At 47.6% G+C, this 15,476-nt stretch overlaps 1 protein-coding gene across 1 annotated transcript; it reads right to left on the bottom strand.

Moving 5' to 3' along the window:
* Positions 1 to 5,205: 5,205 nt before the first annotated feature.
* KCTD14 (potassium channel tetramerization domain containing 14) lies at positions 5,206 to 10,802 on the bottom strand. The gene is made up of 2 exons (XM_045021047.1): positions 10,325 to 10,802; positions 5,206 to 6,489 (listed from the first exon to the last, which is right to left on the bottom strand). Exons 1-2 carry the CDS (start codon positions 10,382 to 10,384, stop codon positions 5,818 to 5,820), a joined length of 732 nt encoding a protein of 243 aa, XP_044876982.1. The 5' UTR covers positions 10,385 to 10,802; the 3' UTR covers positions 5,206 to 5,817.
* Positions 10,803 to 15,476: the final 4,674 nt, after the last annotated feature.

The raw sequence follows: 15,476 nt of genomic DNA, 5'->3' as shown, positions 1-15,476 counted from the left end.
CCCTGACACCCTCATGGTCCAAGAGGGGCCCGAACTGTTATTTCCTTCCAGGCATAGTGTGAGAACATTTCCTCGGGCTGTTGCCTGAGTGGGGTGACCACACAGAGCAGTGTCCCCAAACTTTTGAGGGCCAGGAGTGGGGCTGTGGCTCCAGGGCACGGACAGGGGTAAGAGGGCTGAGGCTGGGGCTGCAGCTGGGCCCAGGGACAGCGCCATGGTCAGGGACCAAGGCTGGGAGTGGGGGCAGGGCCAGGAGTGGAGCTGCAGCAGGGCCACGTTGGGGGCCACAGGCCAGGAGTGGAGCTGCAGCAGGGCTATGTTAGGAGCCAGCAGCCAGGCCCCCAGCTGTGTGCAGAGCCGAGCTGAGGCTGGGGACGGTCAGGCGGCGGGTTGGGAGCCAGGGCTGTGACTGGGGATGGGGCTGGAGCAGAGCTGGGGGCTGGCTGGCACTCCCTCCCCACCCCCTGTGGGCAATAGCCCAGCTGCCTCACTACCCCCAACTGTTCCTCTGCTGCTCCCTAGGGGGTTACACCTCACAGTTTGGAGACCTCTGACATAGAGCAGCGGTTCCCAAACGGGTTCGTGAACTGCTGGAGGTTTGTGAAATGTTACAGGGGGTTCTCAGGAAAAAATTCCCTAATGGCGGATAGAGTTGTCCCTAGGCCCCCCTGGCAGCATGTGGCCAGCAGCCTGGAGCCCCTGGACTTCCAAGAGCTAAGCAGATCAAAGCAAGCATATCTATCACACTGAGGAGATTTAAACTTCAATACTCCTTATAAGAAATGGAAATGGAGGTGGATATTTTTTGCTGTTTTTAAAATGAAATAAGCAACTAATATTGTTTTTAAAATTATGAAGAACAAGTTTAAGCTTTGTTGTAATGTGCGTTGTTTGCCTGGACTGCTCAAGACCTGAATGCTTGTATAGGAGAAACTCTGTGAGTTGGCTTCTTAAATACCTTCATGCTGTTTCACATCTGATACTCCTTGATGAAACATAGGTGCCTTGTTTCAAAGTCATACAAGCTATGAAAGTGAGATCTTGCAAGAGTGTTGCCGTTTTCATAATGTAATAAAAATACTGTAATGATAAATAATAATTAATAATAAATAGTGTGTAATAAGCATGTCATAACAAATTTTATATTTCCAAGATCATTGCTTTTATAATTTATACTCAGGTAAAGGAGAAAATCCCTGGAAATATTCATTTTTAGGAGGGGATTCGCGAGACTTGACATTTTAGTGAAAGGGGTTCACAGGTTGTTAAAGTCTGGGAACCACTGACATAGAGTCATAGATTCCAAGGCCAGAAAGGACCATTGTGATAATCTAATCTGACCTCCTGTGTAACACAGAGTGTAGGATTTCCCACAAATAATTCCTGTTTGAATTGAGCAGATCTTTTAGAAAAACATCTAATCGTGATATAAGCTATGCCACTGATAGAGGATTCACAACAACCTTTGATAAATTATTCCAATTGTTGATTATGCTCACTATTAAAAATGAGGGGAGCCGTATTTCAGAGGGATAGCTGTGTTAATCTGTATCAGCAAAAACAATGAGGAGTCCTTGTGGCACCTTAGAGGCTAACAAATTTATTTGGGCATAAGCTTTCTTGGACTATAACCCACTTACTATTAAAAATGTAAGCCTTATTTCCAGTCTGAATTTCTTTGTGGAAAGAGTATTTCAGTTCAATTTAGTGATACAGAAGGGAAATTAATTCCTGTTACTGTTCTCAATAACATGTTTTCATAAATACCTGCACATGTACTCTGAGAGTAGCCACAAGGTGGACTTAAAAAATGCTAAAATATATAAAAGACTGTCTTGCTTCATGCCAAGACTGGTTTTACTGATTTCTTTATAAAATATGCCTTTCAAATTCTAGGATATCAGTCTATGAGATTTACTATTATACTGTGGCAGGACAATTATTTTTAATTGTGTTTTGTAAGTATTTGATGTAGGTTAAGTAAATAAGGGTGAAACATATTTGCTTGAGTTGTCCTGGCCTTGCCCATCTGCGACGGTTCGGCAGCACTTAGACACACTTAACCATCTGGAGTTTACCCTTTTTCTTGTCCAAACTGAAAGATTTGAAGTTATATGAAAGTGACCCAAATTTTCCAGAAAAATTCTATCTTGGTATGAGATGTGGCATGCAAAATTTCATGGGGATGCATTTGGTTTTGCTGAAGTCAGGAGGAGGTGGAAAAAGCTTCCCATTGAAGTTTGATTTCTTTAACTATAGCCTTTTGTGAATACAAGAACTAAAAAGGGACCCAGACTTCAAGTCCCCTGCCTCCCAAAGAAATAGGGCTCAGACATTAGTTCTGGATCTGAGTATGGATTCGGAACCCATTTCTCCCACAAAGTTTGGAGGTATTCAGTTCTGAGAGGTTGATTCAGGCTCACCTCTCTCTTTCTTTGAAAAGATTAGATTCCTATACATCGGGGTCGGCAACCTTTCAGAAGTGGTGTGCTGAGTCTTCATTTATTCACTCTAATTTAAGGTTTCGCGTGCCGGTAATACATTGTAATGTTTTTAGAAGGTCTCTTTCTATAAGTCTATAATATATAACTAAACTATTGTTGTATGTAAAGTAAATAAATTTTTTTCAATGTTAAAGAAGCTTCATTTAAAATTGAATTAAAATGCAGAGCACCCGGGACCGCTGGCCAGGACCTAGGCAGTGTGAGTGCCAATGAAAATCAGCTCGTGTGCCGCCTTCAGCACCTGTGCCATAGGTTGCCTACCCCTGCTATACATTAATACAGACTATATCAGGCCAAAGTCATTCCTGTGTGAACCCACTGAAGTCAGTAGAGTTGCATCAGCGATATGTGAATTTGGCCCAATAATGTTTAGAAATAATTTTCCCCCCAAAATAGTGGTTTTAATTCTGTGTTTGGGATGTGTTTTCCCCAAACCTAAGCTGTGTTTTAAGTTTGTAATCAGACCCCAAACTGGGTATGTTTCATGTGCTTTTGGGTTTGGTTTGCAAACATTTTACCGTATATAGCACTGAGCTAGAGCCAGAACCAGTGAAGGGTTCAATGCCCTCAACTCCCATTGCCTACAGTGGGATTTGAAGGAGGGTGGTACATCTCAGGATCAGGTTCTTTGACCATTGAAGTCAATCAAGGGAGGCTGTTATTTCAGTGGGTATTAGACTTCTAGGCCTTGGGTACGGAACTCCCCAAGAACAAAAAATGCACAAGGCAAAGCATAGTGGATCAGGGTGGAAATTTTCAAAAGTGACTAGTGATAGTGGGTGCTCAGCACTTTCTGAGAACCAGGCCCCTGTAAGTGATTTGGGGCACACAAAATCGTTAGTCACTTTTAAAAATGTTGCCCAAGTCTTCAAAATTTTAGGGAGCTGAAGCTTCTCACACTTACACCAGTTTTACACAGTGTAACTGCACTGACTTCAGTGAAGTCAGTCCTGATTTACACCACTGGAAGAACAATAACCAGAATGTAGGCATTTTATACTACACTTTATGAAGATAGAGTCTAACCCAGTAGTATATAAGGAAAGCTTTGTGGTTTTTTAAGAGGATAATAAAGAAGGTAGATTTATACTATGCAAAGAGGCTTTTAAAAGTGTATTTATTTAGTATCTATTTATTTAGTGTCCCAAAACACATATTGTCCTTTATAGGAGGCAACCCATATTACAAGAGTAAAAGTAAACATAACCATGATCTAGAATAACCAATATGATTTTCAGATATCCTTGGGGTAGTAAATAATTTAAAATCATCAGCTGTCTTGAGTATAAAAATAAATAAAAATAAATTTGTGAATATTAAGGTTTAAAAAAACGATAGAGGACCGACCCAATGCAGCACCCGCTACTCAGGCAAAATTTTCACTGAAGTCAAAGGGAGTTTTGCTTTAGTAGAGACTATAGGAATCAGGCTGTAGTTTGTCCTATTGGAAGTACCTTATGAGACTCTTCCATCTAATAATCATCATGGGGTTTCACGATGTCTCCTGATGCACATATTCATTTGTAGCACTTAAAGAGGCATAACTGATGGCACAAACAATAGCTAAACACTTCTGCATTAACAAGTAGAACATGTTCAACTTAAACTGGAAAACCTTTGGGGGCGACACCATCTTTTTGTTCTGTGTTTGTGCAACACCTAGCTCAATGGGGACCTGGTTCATGACTGGGGCTCCTAGTGCTACCACAATACAAATCATCAATAATAATGATATTTGCTAGAGAGTGGGTTGTCAACCTGGGCATTGACACCCTTTTGCTTTACACCTAGGGGAGAGGTAGGGGTCCTTACAGGGGCGGCTCCAGGCACCACTCAAAGGCCACTCAAAATCCCCACCGCTTGCTTCCTCTTAGATCTTGACTGCACAGTCTGTAGGAGAGGAGAAGAGGCAGGAGGAACTGACAAGGAGCTGTGAGAGGCCCCAGGGAATCAAGAAGAAAGGCAAAAGGCTCAGGAGAAGAGCCACTCTGCTGAATGGGTAAATCTGTCAGTCACTCCTGGCCTAGGAGGTGAAGAAGCCTCAGGGGCTTGGGACTAGTGGGGAACAGGGGCTGGGGGAATAAGGAGATATTCAGGTGAAGGGAGGGGGGAGGAGGGAGACTTTAGAGGCCAGGGTTAAGCAAGGTGGGAATGCGGGGGAAGAGAAGAGCACCCAGAGTTCTGGGGCTAAGTGTGTGTGTGTGGGAGCCCTGGGGGTTTCTGCTATGCCCCTAAAGTTCACCAGCTGCCCCTGAGTTGCATGTGCTCATGTAACTCCTTCAGCTGAAGCCATATCATTGATCGTGCACAGCTGTAGCTGAGAGACCAGTGAGTATGTCTGCACTTGCAGCTGGGGCCGTGTGATTCCCTCCTCAAGGAGTCATACCTGTGTGAACTCCCACTGAGCTAGTCCGCTAAAAATAGAAAGTAGCCGCAGCAGGGTGAGCTGCATGCTGGGTTAGCCACCCTGAGTATGTTTCTAGGGTCTCGGACGGGTATGTCCTCAGGGCGGTTAGCGCCTCCTGCCACTCACTACATTGTACTTTGAGGATGCTCGTTCAATCAGAGCTAGCATGGGTATGTCTCCTCGAGCTGGGAATCACACACCCCGTCCCTAGCTCCAAGAGCAGACGTACCCTTAAGAGTGAAGCTATATTCAGACTAAGGACTTGGTGTACTCCCAGGTCTGGAAGTGTCATTCTCTCTCAATGACACTTCCAGACCTGATTTGCTGCTTTACAAAGATGATTTCCCCCCAGCACTGCAAACACGACCAGGGATCTGGAAGCCAAGCCAAGTTCTTTCTGCCTATTATCGTATATGTGTAGCAACAGTAAAAATTCTGTTCCAGATCCTCCAATAAGGCTACTTTGTACTACACTGACCACTGTTTCGGGCTGTAAATCTGGTTAACTCAGTCCCAGGACGATTGCCCCAGAGCTGGTGTAGAGGCAATACTACTCCCAGCCCTGGCTGCTTGCACAGAATGAGGTCAGAGTAAAGAGGATGAGACCGGGGCACCCTTATTGCTCTGGTCCCGACTGTGGTTTCTGCCCCTCGGGGCAAGTAGCAATCAGTCTAAGGCTGCTCTGACTTACACGGAAGACCAGGCCTGTACACGATTGACTCAGTTTTGGAATAGCATGGGGGTGGAGAGGTTTTACACCCCCATTGCGCACACATCTCAACTTGTGCGGTGTGCAGTTTGGCCAGATCCCAGAATCTGATCGCTGAGAGATTCTCTGTATTAAAACAACAGAAGTCTATTTATTTTAATAGCCGTTTAAAAATCACTGCCAAGAGTTCCCTTTTGCTACCACCAGGTGAACAGAAATTTGTAGAAGAAGTCGTAGGATTTGAACCGAAAGCCTTTCTCTGTGACGTGGGGCTGGAAGGAAATCTTGTATCCTTTGGCTTCAATGTCCATTTGAATGCAATCCAAAAGGTCAGAAATGCTCGGCGTCGCCTTCCAGGGGCCGAACTTCACCACCGATTTCTTATCCATGTCCAAGCTGTTCAGGGCGTTGTGACACTTGGCTGCATCCTCCTCGGTCCTGACCACACACACTGTGACGCTGGAGTGACGGGATGCTACTGCCTCCGCCCGGGCGATGCGAATCATCAGCTCAATGTTCTCGCTGTAGTTGGGCACACGGGCCAGAAACTGCTTCCTTGCCACCACCTCCCCAAAAATCTGAGGGGAGTCCTCCAGCTGCTTGACCAGAGGCTCGATGTCATAGAACAGTGCCTCTTTATACACGTCCTGGATGCACTGGGTGGGCACCTGGTTACTGCGGAGGTATTCCAAGATGTACTTAAAATAGGTGCCTGGCCTGTCAATGAAGAACCTCCCCTCTGAGTCAGTCCTGAGCTTGGGCTGGCCAGTAAACATGTCTGCCAGCTTGGAGCCAGGGTGTTTCTTCAGGGTGCTTAGTGTTGTTGTGTACACCTCCCCGCCAATGTTTAACTCCACGATCGGTGACAGCTGCAGTCACAGGGGGAAAATACCACACCCATTACAAGTTAGAGCAGCGGGAAATTGGAATTAACTGGCTAGTGTGTCACTGACCCCTACTGGATGGACTTGGAACTGCATCTGAGAGCATATCCTGCTAATAGCTAACCAAGAGTCTGTCTAAGATACTTATATCATTCCCATTGCCATAATATCTAAGCACCTCACACTCTGTAATGGATTTCTCCACACAACACCCCTGTGAGGTAGGTGTGATGGTGTACCCCATAAAACTTCATGGGAATATGCTTATGAATGATATAACTGGAATATGTTTTATGCTACATATGCCATGTAACATATCTATGTAAAGGTTATGATCTACTGAATACATTCCTCCTGTTTGTATGCATGCATCATTTTTGTACTTGAAGTTAGGAATATTGGCTGTATACTTGCTTGATAGCCTTAGTAAAGCATTTGGTCAGCTTCTTGAGAAAGGAATGTGCAAATTAAGTGCCCAGTCAAGAACCACGTAAGCCAACAATGAACTCAAAGACGCCAATCCACATTGGAGCTTTCCCAGGAATGTGGCTTGGCTGGTAAGAAACTCAGTCATGCATGAACATGTGACTTTCCCATGTGACTCCAAAACTCCATTTTGGACCTGGATTTTGCATAGAAGAGAGGAAGGGGTCTCCACCCACAAGAGAAAATCTACTTAAGCCCCTGGGAGACCCCTCCATTTTGTCTTCAGCTGGCTAAAGAGATAGCCTGTCTACCCCCAAGGAAACCTGAAAGAAATTGGAACAAAGGACAGTAAATACAGGGAGTGTGAGTGATTGCTGGACCCAGACTAGAAGGACACTAGTCTGTAAAAGGAAGCTTACTGGAACTGGTGAGGTTTTATCTGTATTCAGTTGTCTTAGACATAGACTTGCGTGTTCTATTTTATTTTACTTGGTAATTCACTTTGTTCTGTCTGTTACTACTTGGAACCACTTAAATCTTACTTTCTGTATTTAATAAAATCACTTTTTACTTATTAATTAACCCAGAGTACGCATTAATACCTGGGGCTGGGGCAAACAGCTGTGCATATCTCTCTATCAGTGTTATAGAAGGTGAACAATTTATGAGTTTACCCTGTATAAGCTTTATAAAGGGTAAAATGGATTTATTTGGGGGTTTAGACCCCACTGGGAGTTGGGCATCTGAGTGTTAAAGACAGGAACACTTCTGTAAGCCGCTTTCAGGTTAAGTCTGCAGCTTTGGGGCACGTGGTTCAGACCCTGAGTCTGTGTTGGAGCAGACGGGCGTGTCTGGCTCAGCAAGACAGGGTGCTGGAGTCCTGAGCTGGCAGAGAAGGCAGGGGCAGAAGTAGTCTTGGGACATCAGTTGGCAGTTCCCAAGTGGGTTTCTGTGATCCAACCCATCACAGTAAGGAAGTGCCATTTTTCTCATTTTAGAGTTAGGAAGCTGAGGCACAGAGAGACTGAGTGACTTGGCCAAGGTCACACAGGGACTTGAACTTGGATTTCAGGTGAGAGCCCTAACTGCTGGGACCATCCTGCCTCTTCACATTCCCTGTTAGCTCACATAATAGAGGCCTATGACTTGGGAACAGGAAGTGTTGAGGTCTCTCCCTGCTATTGTGAAGCTTCAGTGAGGTGATAGCAACAAGCATGAGGACAGCCAAGGATTTGTTACAGTATTAATAGCTAAAGTTCTATTTCCCTCTCCCCTTGATTTGGGTTTTCTCTTAAGAGTTGGGACAAGAGCTGTGTGTAATTTTAGTAACAAAACCCCAAATTAGTTTTACCTATTTTGGGGCATTGTTATAAATCCAAAAGCTGGACCAGATTAGCTGATCACGCACCACTGAAATGCAGCCATTTCTGGAGTAGAAGATAACAGCTGTTTATCAGGACACCTTAAAACTTTCCCATAGCATTTAGGCCATGAAGTGAAGAAGAATACGCCAACCTAAAACTACAGGGGAATTTACTCAAATTTGAATTCCTGCAGGCCATAATGTCACTACTTTTGTGAAAAATGCCTTGGGATCTTCGAATGCCCAGAGAGGTCACAATCTTAGTTTTACTTCTGATGGCTCCTCCAGCAGCACAATACCCCCCAGAGCTGACTGGTGAAAAAGTGACACCTCACCCCTTTCTGCATAGCCACTTTATTGAGTGCTCAGTGCAGCAAAGTATGTGTGTGTGTGGGGGGGGTGGTTTTCTTGTTTATTTAAAAGTCAGGGACGAAGCAGGTTTGTGGTCTCTAAAACAATTACACCGGAATGCAAGTCACATGCATTATACTATTACGACCACACCTAGCCACTCATCTGCTTTTTTTCCTGAACACAGGGCTTGATCATGCAAGGATCAACTCCGTCAGAACTAATCACAAGCTCAAGGTTCTTTGCTGGGTCAGGTTCTGGGTGCTCAGGATTGAGCCTGTAGCCAGAAAATGTAGGGGGAACATGAAGGGTAACATATAAGCTTAGGCCCAAAGGAACAGTGAAATAAAAAGGGCCTGATTCTCCATTGTCCTGCACCTTGCACAGTCACTTACACCAAAGCAAAATGGGTGCACAGTGGTGTCATTCACATTGGGAAGCATTTCACACCCACCTGACGGGTGTAAATGATTGCGGCAGGTGCAGGGAAAAGGAGACCAAGGCTCAACAATATTTATATAGTGGAACCTCACTCCGTGTTTTTACACTAGCCCACAACCCAGTAAGTCCACCTGAAAACTAGCAACTTCACCCCACTTCCCAGCAAAGATCAAACAGCAGGGCTGGGAAGCAAGGGCTTATACTCCTCAGCCTTCGCTCCTTTTACAGAAACTTTTACAAAGGGTTGTCGTCAATGGCTAACAGCAAACTACTGTCAAAGGAAATGAACATGTTTTACGTTCACTAGTGCAGCTTTCTTAACAATTTTACCATCTTTATTGGCTATTCACTAATTAGTAACTCTTGGTAATGTGGCCTAGTGGTGAGAGCATTAGCTTTGGACTCAGAGACCTAGGTTGTCATCCTGGCTCTGCCACTGGCCTTGGATAAGTCATGTTCCAGCTCTGTGCCTCAGTTTCCCAATCTATAAAATGGGGATTATGATACTGACTTCCTTTGTCAAGCACTTTGAAATCTCCTGATGACAACCGTTATATAACAGCTGGTTATTATTACCGGTGACTCTCACTAAGGGCTAGTCTACACTTAGTGGCAGCTATGCCACTGTAGCACTTCAGTAAAGACACTACCTACGCTATCTCCCCGAGAGGCGAATTCTCCTGCTGACTTAGCGCTGTCCACATCAAGGGTTAGGTCGATTCAATTGTGTTGCTCAGAAATATGGATTTTTCATACCCTGAATAGTTATACCAACCTAATTTCCTAGTGTAGACCTGACCTAGGTGTCCTTAATATTAGCATGAATTAGTGAACCTGCTATGCTAGTCTGGTGTCAATGTTCTGCAAATCTAAAATGCTGAGATAACTTTGTTGCAACTGTCAAGTATATAACACCCCATGGAGCAAGAGAAGCTTGGGTCTTTTTTTTTTTTTTTTTAATTTTCCAACAAATACAAGTTAAACCCTTCAGTTCAGGAGCAGAAATCACTACCTAGTGCAGGCTGTGTCATTGCCAGAACTCTTGTGTCTAAGCTGGAGGCACCAATTTGCTCAGAATGGACTGGGTCACATCTCTGGGTGCTGGCTGACCCCAAAGCCTCAGAAATGGCAAGCAGGCTAAAAGCAGCGTAACATCCAGAATGGGGCAAAGGGGGATGCTGTTCCCACCCGCAAACTGCTGAGACCCCCACCAGACAGAACACTGCCAGGCCCCCTCACCGTTTGTAGACTGCTCGTGACTTGTTTCCCAAGGGATCGGTGCTCTGATGAAATGCTCATCTCCCCCAGGCCTGCAGGGCAAAGGAAGGGAGCGGGAGGCTCAGAGGTGCAAGAGGAACTTGCTGCTTGGCACTCAGATCACGGGCTTCTCTCTGACTCTCTCCCGGCTTCTGCCAAGGGGTACAGGATAGCTCCAGGCTCCCCTCTCTAATTCTCCCTCAGCTTCTGTGCAGTGGCTCAGGTCTGTTCTCGGCTTCTGTATGTGACTCCAGTCCAGCCACTGTTCTAAGGGCGCAAGTTTGCTCAGGTGCTGTTGTGCCAAAGCTTACAGGTGTGACAGAGCAGAGGGCTGAGCCTGTAAGCGGAAGTGTGTATTCATCAGTCCTCTGGCAAGTAGCGCACAACACCTTGCGAGGGGCAGGGTGGACCTGGGCTGAGTGCCTAGTGCATCCGCCTGTGATACCAGTGCAGTGACTAAACCCCAGATAATCCCTCCCAATGCACAGAGCCTGTCCGGGAGCACTGCCATGTGTGACGACTGTCTGGCTGAACTGGTTACACCCTGCTGTCCCAGCCCTTCGGCCTCCTTGCTCTGTTTAAAGACACAGTACGTGGGTTAGTCTGAACCATGGCTCACATGCGCTCTGGCCAACATGTTAAGGCTCGGATGTCCATACGTGGCTGTGTTTCCTGGGTTGCTCAGACACTGATTAATTGGTGCAGGTAAAATAAGACCAAAGCTGAAGCTCCACTCAACCCTGAACCGTTTTTGATAGTTCACAAATGTTTGGTTAACATTCCCGCCTCACCCCATTTTTGATACACCTGGATTCACCTGGGATCAAAGGTGGAAATTCCTTGGTTGTGGTATTTCCAGCCTAGCTGGAGTCAGGCAGCACCAGAAAACTTGTGGGGGGAGGGGAGCTATGCTAATGAGATTTCCAGCCAGATTTTTAAACCACAGAGGTTCAAAGAAGAGTGAATAGAAACAAGAACTCCAAAGGAGATAGGGTGATCAGATGTCCTGCTATTATCGGGATTGTCCTACTACTAGGGGCTTTGTCTTATATATGCAACTATTCCCCCTCTATCTTGCCGGGGGGGGGGGGGGAATATCCCAATTATTCCCACTTGCTATCTGGTCACCCTAAAAGGAGGGAGAGTGCTGAATCCAAGACCTGACCCAAAAACGTTGCTGAAATTCAGATCCATAGCAGAATCTTGCAGTACAGCCTCATCTTTGCTCCAGATTTTTTGAGGTGTTCCTGTTACGTCAGAGGCCAGTATGTCCTTTCTCTTGTCTGTCTGTCTTTCTTTGTGCATCATTCCCACAGCTGGACTGTGTCAGTTTGCAAATGTTCATGCCAACTCTTCTTTGGTTTTGCTTTGTGTGGGTTTGCATCCCTCTCCCTCTGCGAGAACCGGACTTTAAGGTTTGGTCCAGAAAGAAACTTGCAGCACAAAGTGAAAGAGATTTGAATTTGCCCCTGTGTCACTAGTTTTTGAAATTAAACCCAACATGAGACAAAGTCTTGATCAAAGCTAGGCCCAGGTTCCACTGAATGACTCATGCACTTGAGTGAACCTTTCAGTGAACTTGGCCAAAATCTTGGTTTTATGATGCAACCCAGACCAGGTGAGTGTGACATGCTGTTAGGTTATGTTCAGAGCTTTCTGCGCAGCTGTAACCATTTCTCCCCAGCGATCCTCAATAATAATCCATGTCTGAATAACTATGCATTCTTTTTAGTGCAATGCTTGGATTTTCTCTTTGACAGGCCTAAAGAGTTAACAGAGCTGAATGCCGTGAAACTTGAGATGTCCTTGGAGGCAGGAGGTTGTGTGAGTCTCTGAACACATAAACAATCAAGACTCACTGGAAAACAGTGAGCGTTGGCAGGTCTGAATTTTCTAGGTCACTGATTTTTGCAAATCCCATTCTTACATGGGGACAGCTCACTTGTGCCTTCCAAACATCCTGGATTTAATTCACTTGTAAACCTGAAGCTGTTGACTGATATAAATTCAAAGTTTGTTCTGTACAGTGAGTTTTTGTTACTGGGGTCATCAGCCTCTGTTCCAGCAGCTGCAGGATTGGAACCTCACCTCTCTACCCTTGCAAACTTTTAACTAGAGCAGTGTTTTTTAACCAGGAGTCGGGGGTCCCGGGAGGGCCACAAGCAGGTTTCAGGGGGGTCAATCAAAATAAACCAGAGAGGGGCCAGTGTTCGACTCGCTGGGGCCCAGGTCAGAAAGCCAAAGCCCGAGCCCTACCACTGGAGGCTGAAATCAACAGGGCTGCCCGGGGGGCGGGGGCAAGTGGGGCAATTTGCCCTGGGCCCCACAGGGGCCCCCACGAGAATATAGTATTCTATAATATTGCAACTTTTTTTTATGGAAGGGCCCCCCGAAATTGCTTTGCCCCAGGCCCCTGAATCCTCTGGGTGGCCCTGGTTTCAAATCAAAGCCCAAGCAGCTTAGCTTCATGGGGCCCCCTGTGACATGGGGCCCTGGGCAATTGCACTGCTTGCTACCCCCTAACGCAGGCTCTGGCTTTTAATCTACTGGATATGCAGAAAACGGTTGTTGTGGCACAGGTGGGCCAGGAAGTTTTTATAGCATGTTGGGAGGGGCCCTCAGAAAGAAAAAGGTTGAAACCCCCTGAACTAGAGCATGGCAAATAAAGAGGGGAGAGGTTAGCTTTGTTAAAGTTCATTAGTAGGATTTTGCAAAACCAAAATCAGGGGTGCTTATGGCCCTCCTCAGGATCTGAACACAGGCCCTTCAACAACACAGCACAGATCTCCCCCACTTAAGCAAAGGTGGTAGCAGTAGTAGGCCATTTTCCTCTGGTGGACCAGCTTCTTGAAGGGGTACAGTTCCTGGGCCTCAGGCTCCATTTTCTTACCCCTGCTTTATGCTGGGGTCACTTACACTAGCATGACACCCAGAAGAGTCCAGGCCAGTGTTTGTGAAGCATTTCGAGTTGTTTGGCTGAAAGGCGCCGTGTCTGTGAGACGTAGGATCCTTGTACCTGTGCTGCTGAGCTTGCGGAGCCCTGCTGGCAGCGTGGCTTGTTTTAAGCTGCTGTTTCACAGTCCTAATATATGAGCTTCTCCCAGTGGGATTTTTTTGTTATGAGTTTTTGATTCCCAGCTGCCAAATCACGCCTGTTTGAAATGGGTTTAAGAACCCCGCCCCGCTTTCTCCCCAGGGAGCACGTCACTGCGGACACTGCATTGTGCACCTGCCTCTGAAGCAGCTAATACCGGCCCCGCCAGAGACAGTGGGCCCACTGGTCTGGCCTGTTTGGCTGTAGCCCTCCAGGCTGCAATTTATTCCTGCAAGAGGCCTTGAACTGTCAGCGTCTGACTCCGGAACAAAGTCCTCTGCACTAGCGCGATGTGGAAACAGTTGCTCTTGCAGCCTGGTGCTCTTCTCTTTTCCTCCCCGTCAAAGGGAAGCTACTGGGGAAGGTCGGGGGAGAGAAAACGATGACCTGGAAGAGCACAGTCGATGTTTTCAGGGGGTGAGAGAGGCAGAGCTGAGAGAGGGCTCTCATCCCCCCCAAACACTGACTGTGTTCTTCCATAGCTCCCCACAGCCTGATGGTTCGCGTCTCACTCTCCCTTGGGAAAGGGAAAAAAGGCAGAGAGCTTGAAAGGCTCCATAGTCCAGAGTGACGAAGTTCCTGGGGTTCCCGCCACCATTGCAGCTGCTGTTCTATGTGCCGAAAAGCCGCGGCAACTGTTGTTAGGGCCGTTAGGTAGGTTCCTCCCTTTGGGGAAGTACCGCCTAGAAGCTGGAATGTGCGTTGTATTGACCTGCAATGTCAGCCCAGAGCTCTGTGTTGGCCTGTGCATTGGCAAGAAGGGCTCAGTGAGCTGTTACCCAGAGAACCGTTGAAAGCTGCTCCTGCACTTCCCCAATGGCCCTGTCTGCCGGCCTGAAGGAGAGGAGAGTTCTTAGAACTGTTAACTGAGCAGGCCCAATCTAGCAGGACCACGAAGGTCACAGCCCAAACCTCAGGAACCTGTGGATGTGGCCAGCTGTTGATGGGTAAAACTGAGTGATGTTTGATAGAATATTGCTATTGCCTTCCCCTGCCAACAAACTTAGCCCCCCTTGGGCCAGTGTTTGTGTCCTGGCTGGTTCCTTGTTAGGGTGGCCAGATGTCCCAATAAAATCAGGATTGTTCCGATATTTAACCCTTTGTCCTGCGTCCTGATCAATGTACGATCGGGACGCCGTTTGTCCTGATATTCAGGAAAGGAGGCGAGCAGGAGGGAGGCACCGACTCCATGGGTGCTTCAGGGTTGGAGTGGGGAAAAATTGCAGCCAACCTCCCCCCTCCTCGCCTCCTTCTCCCCCCTCCACCCAGTGTGCCATGTCTCCGCCCCCCCCTCCGCAGTGCTTTCCACCGCCTAACAGCTGTTTGGCGGTGCTTAGCGCCTTCCAGGAGGGAGCAGGAGGAACAGGCAGGGCTGGTGCAACCATTTAGGCGACCTAGGTGGTCGCCTAGGGCACTAGGATTTGGGGGGTGCCATTTTCTTTGGCAGCGACCACAGCGGCTGGATCTTCGGCCGCCCCAGTCACCGCCAGCATTTAGGCGGAGGGAGCTGGGGCAGGGGAGCGCAGGGAGGGCTGCCTGCAGCAAGTGTGTGTGGGGGGGGCGGCATGCAGGGGAACTCCCCGCCCCAGCTCACCCCTGCGCCATCTCCTCCCCGAGCACGCCGTGGCTGCTTCACTTCTCCCGCCTCCCAGGCTTGTGGTGCCTAAGCTGATTGGCGCCACAAGCCTGGGAGATGGGAGAAGTGAAGCAGCGATGGTGTGCTCAGGGGAGGAGGCGGAGCAGGGGTGAGCTGTGGGGGGGGTGCCTCAGGACGGAGGGTGGGAGCTGCCACGGGGGGGGCACCTCAGGGCGGAGCTGCCACGGTGGGGGGGCGTCAGGGCGGGGGCTCGGGTACGGGGGAGGGCACAAGGTGGAAGTTTCACCTATGGCGCGAAACATCCTTGCACCGGCTCTGGGAACAGGGATGCAGCATGCTCAGGGGAGGACGTAGAGAAGAGGCAGGGTAGGTGTGGGGACTTGGGGGAAGGCCGTGGAATGAGTGTGGAGTGATGGATGCTTGGGGGGGAAGAGGCAGGGGGT

Source organism: Mauremys mutica, chromosome 1 (assembly GCF_020497125.1).
Source record: "Mauremys mutica isolate MM-2020 ecotype Southern chromosome 1, ASM2049712v1, whole genome shotgun sequence".
Classification (NCBI taxonomy): Eukaryota; Metazoa; Chordata; order Testudines; family Geoemydidae; genus Mauremys; species Mauremys mutica.
The sequence above is the reverse complement of the archived record's forward strand: the minus strand, read 5'-3'. Positions and strand labels throughout refer to the sequence as shown.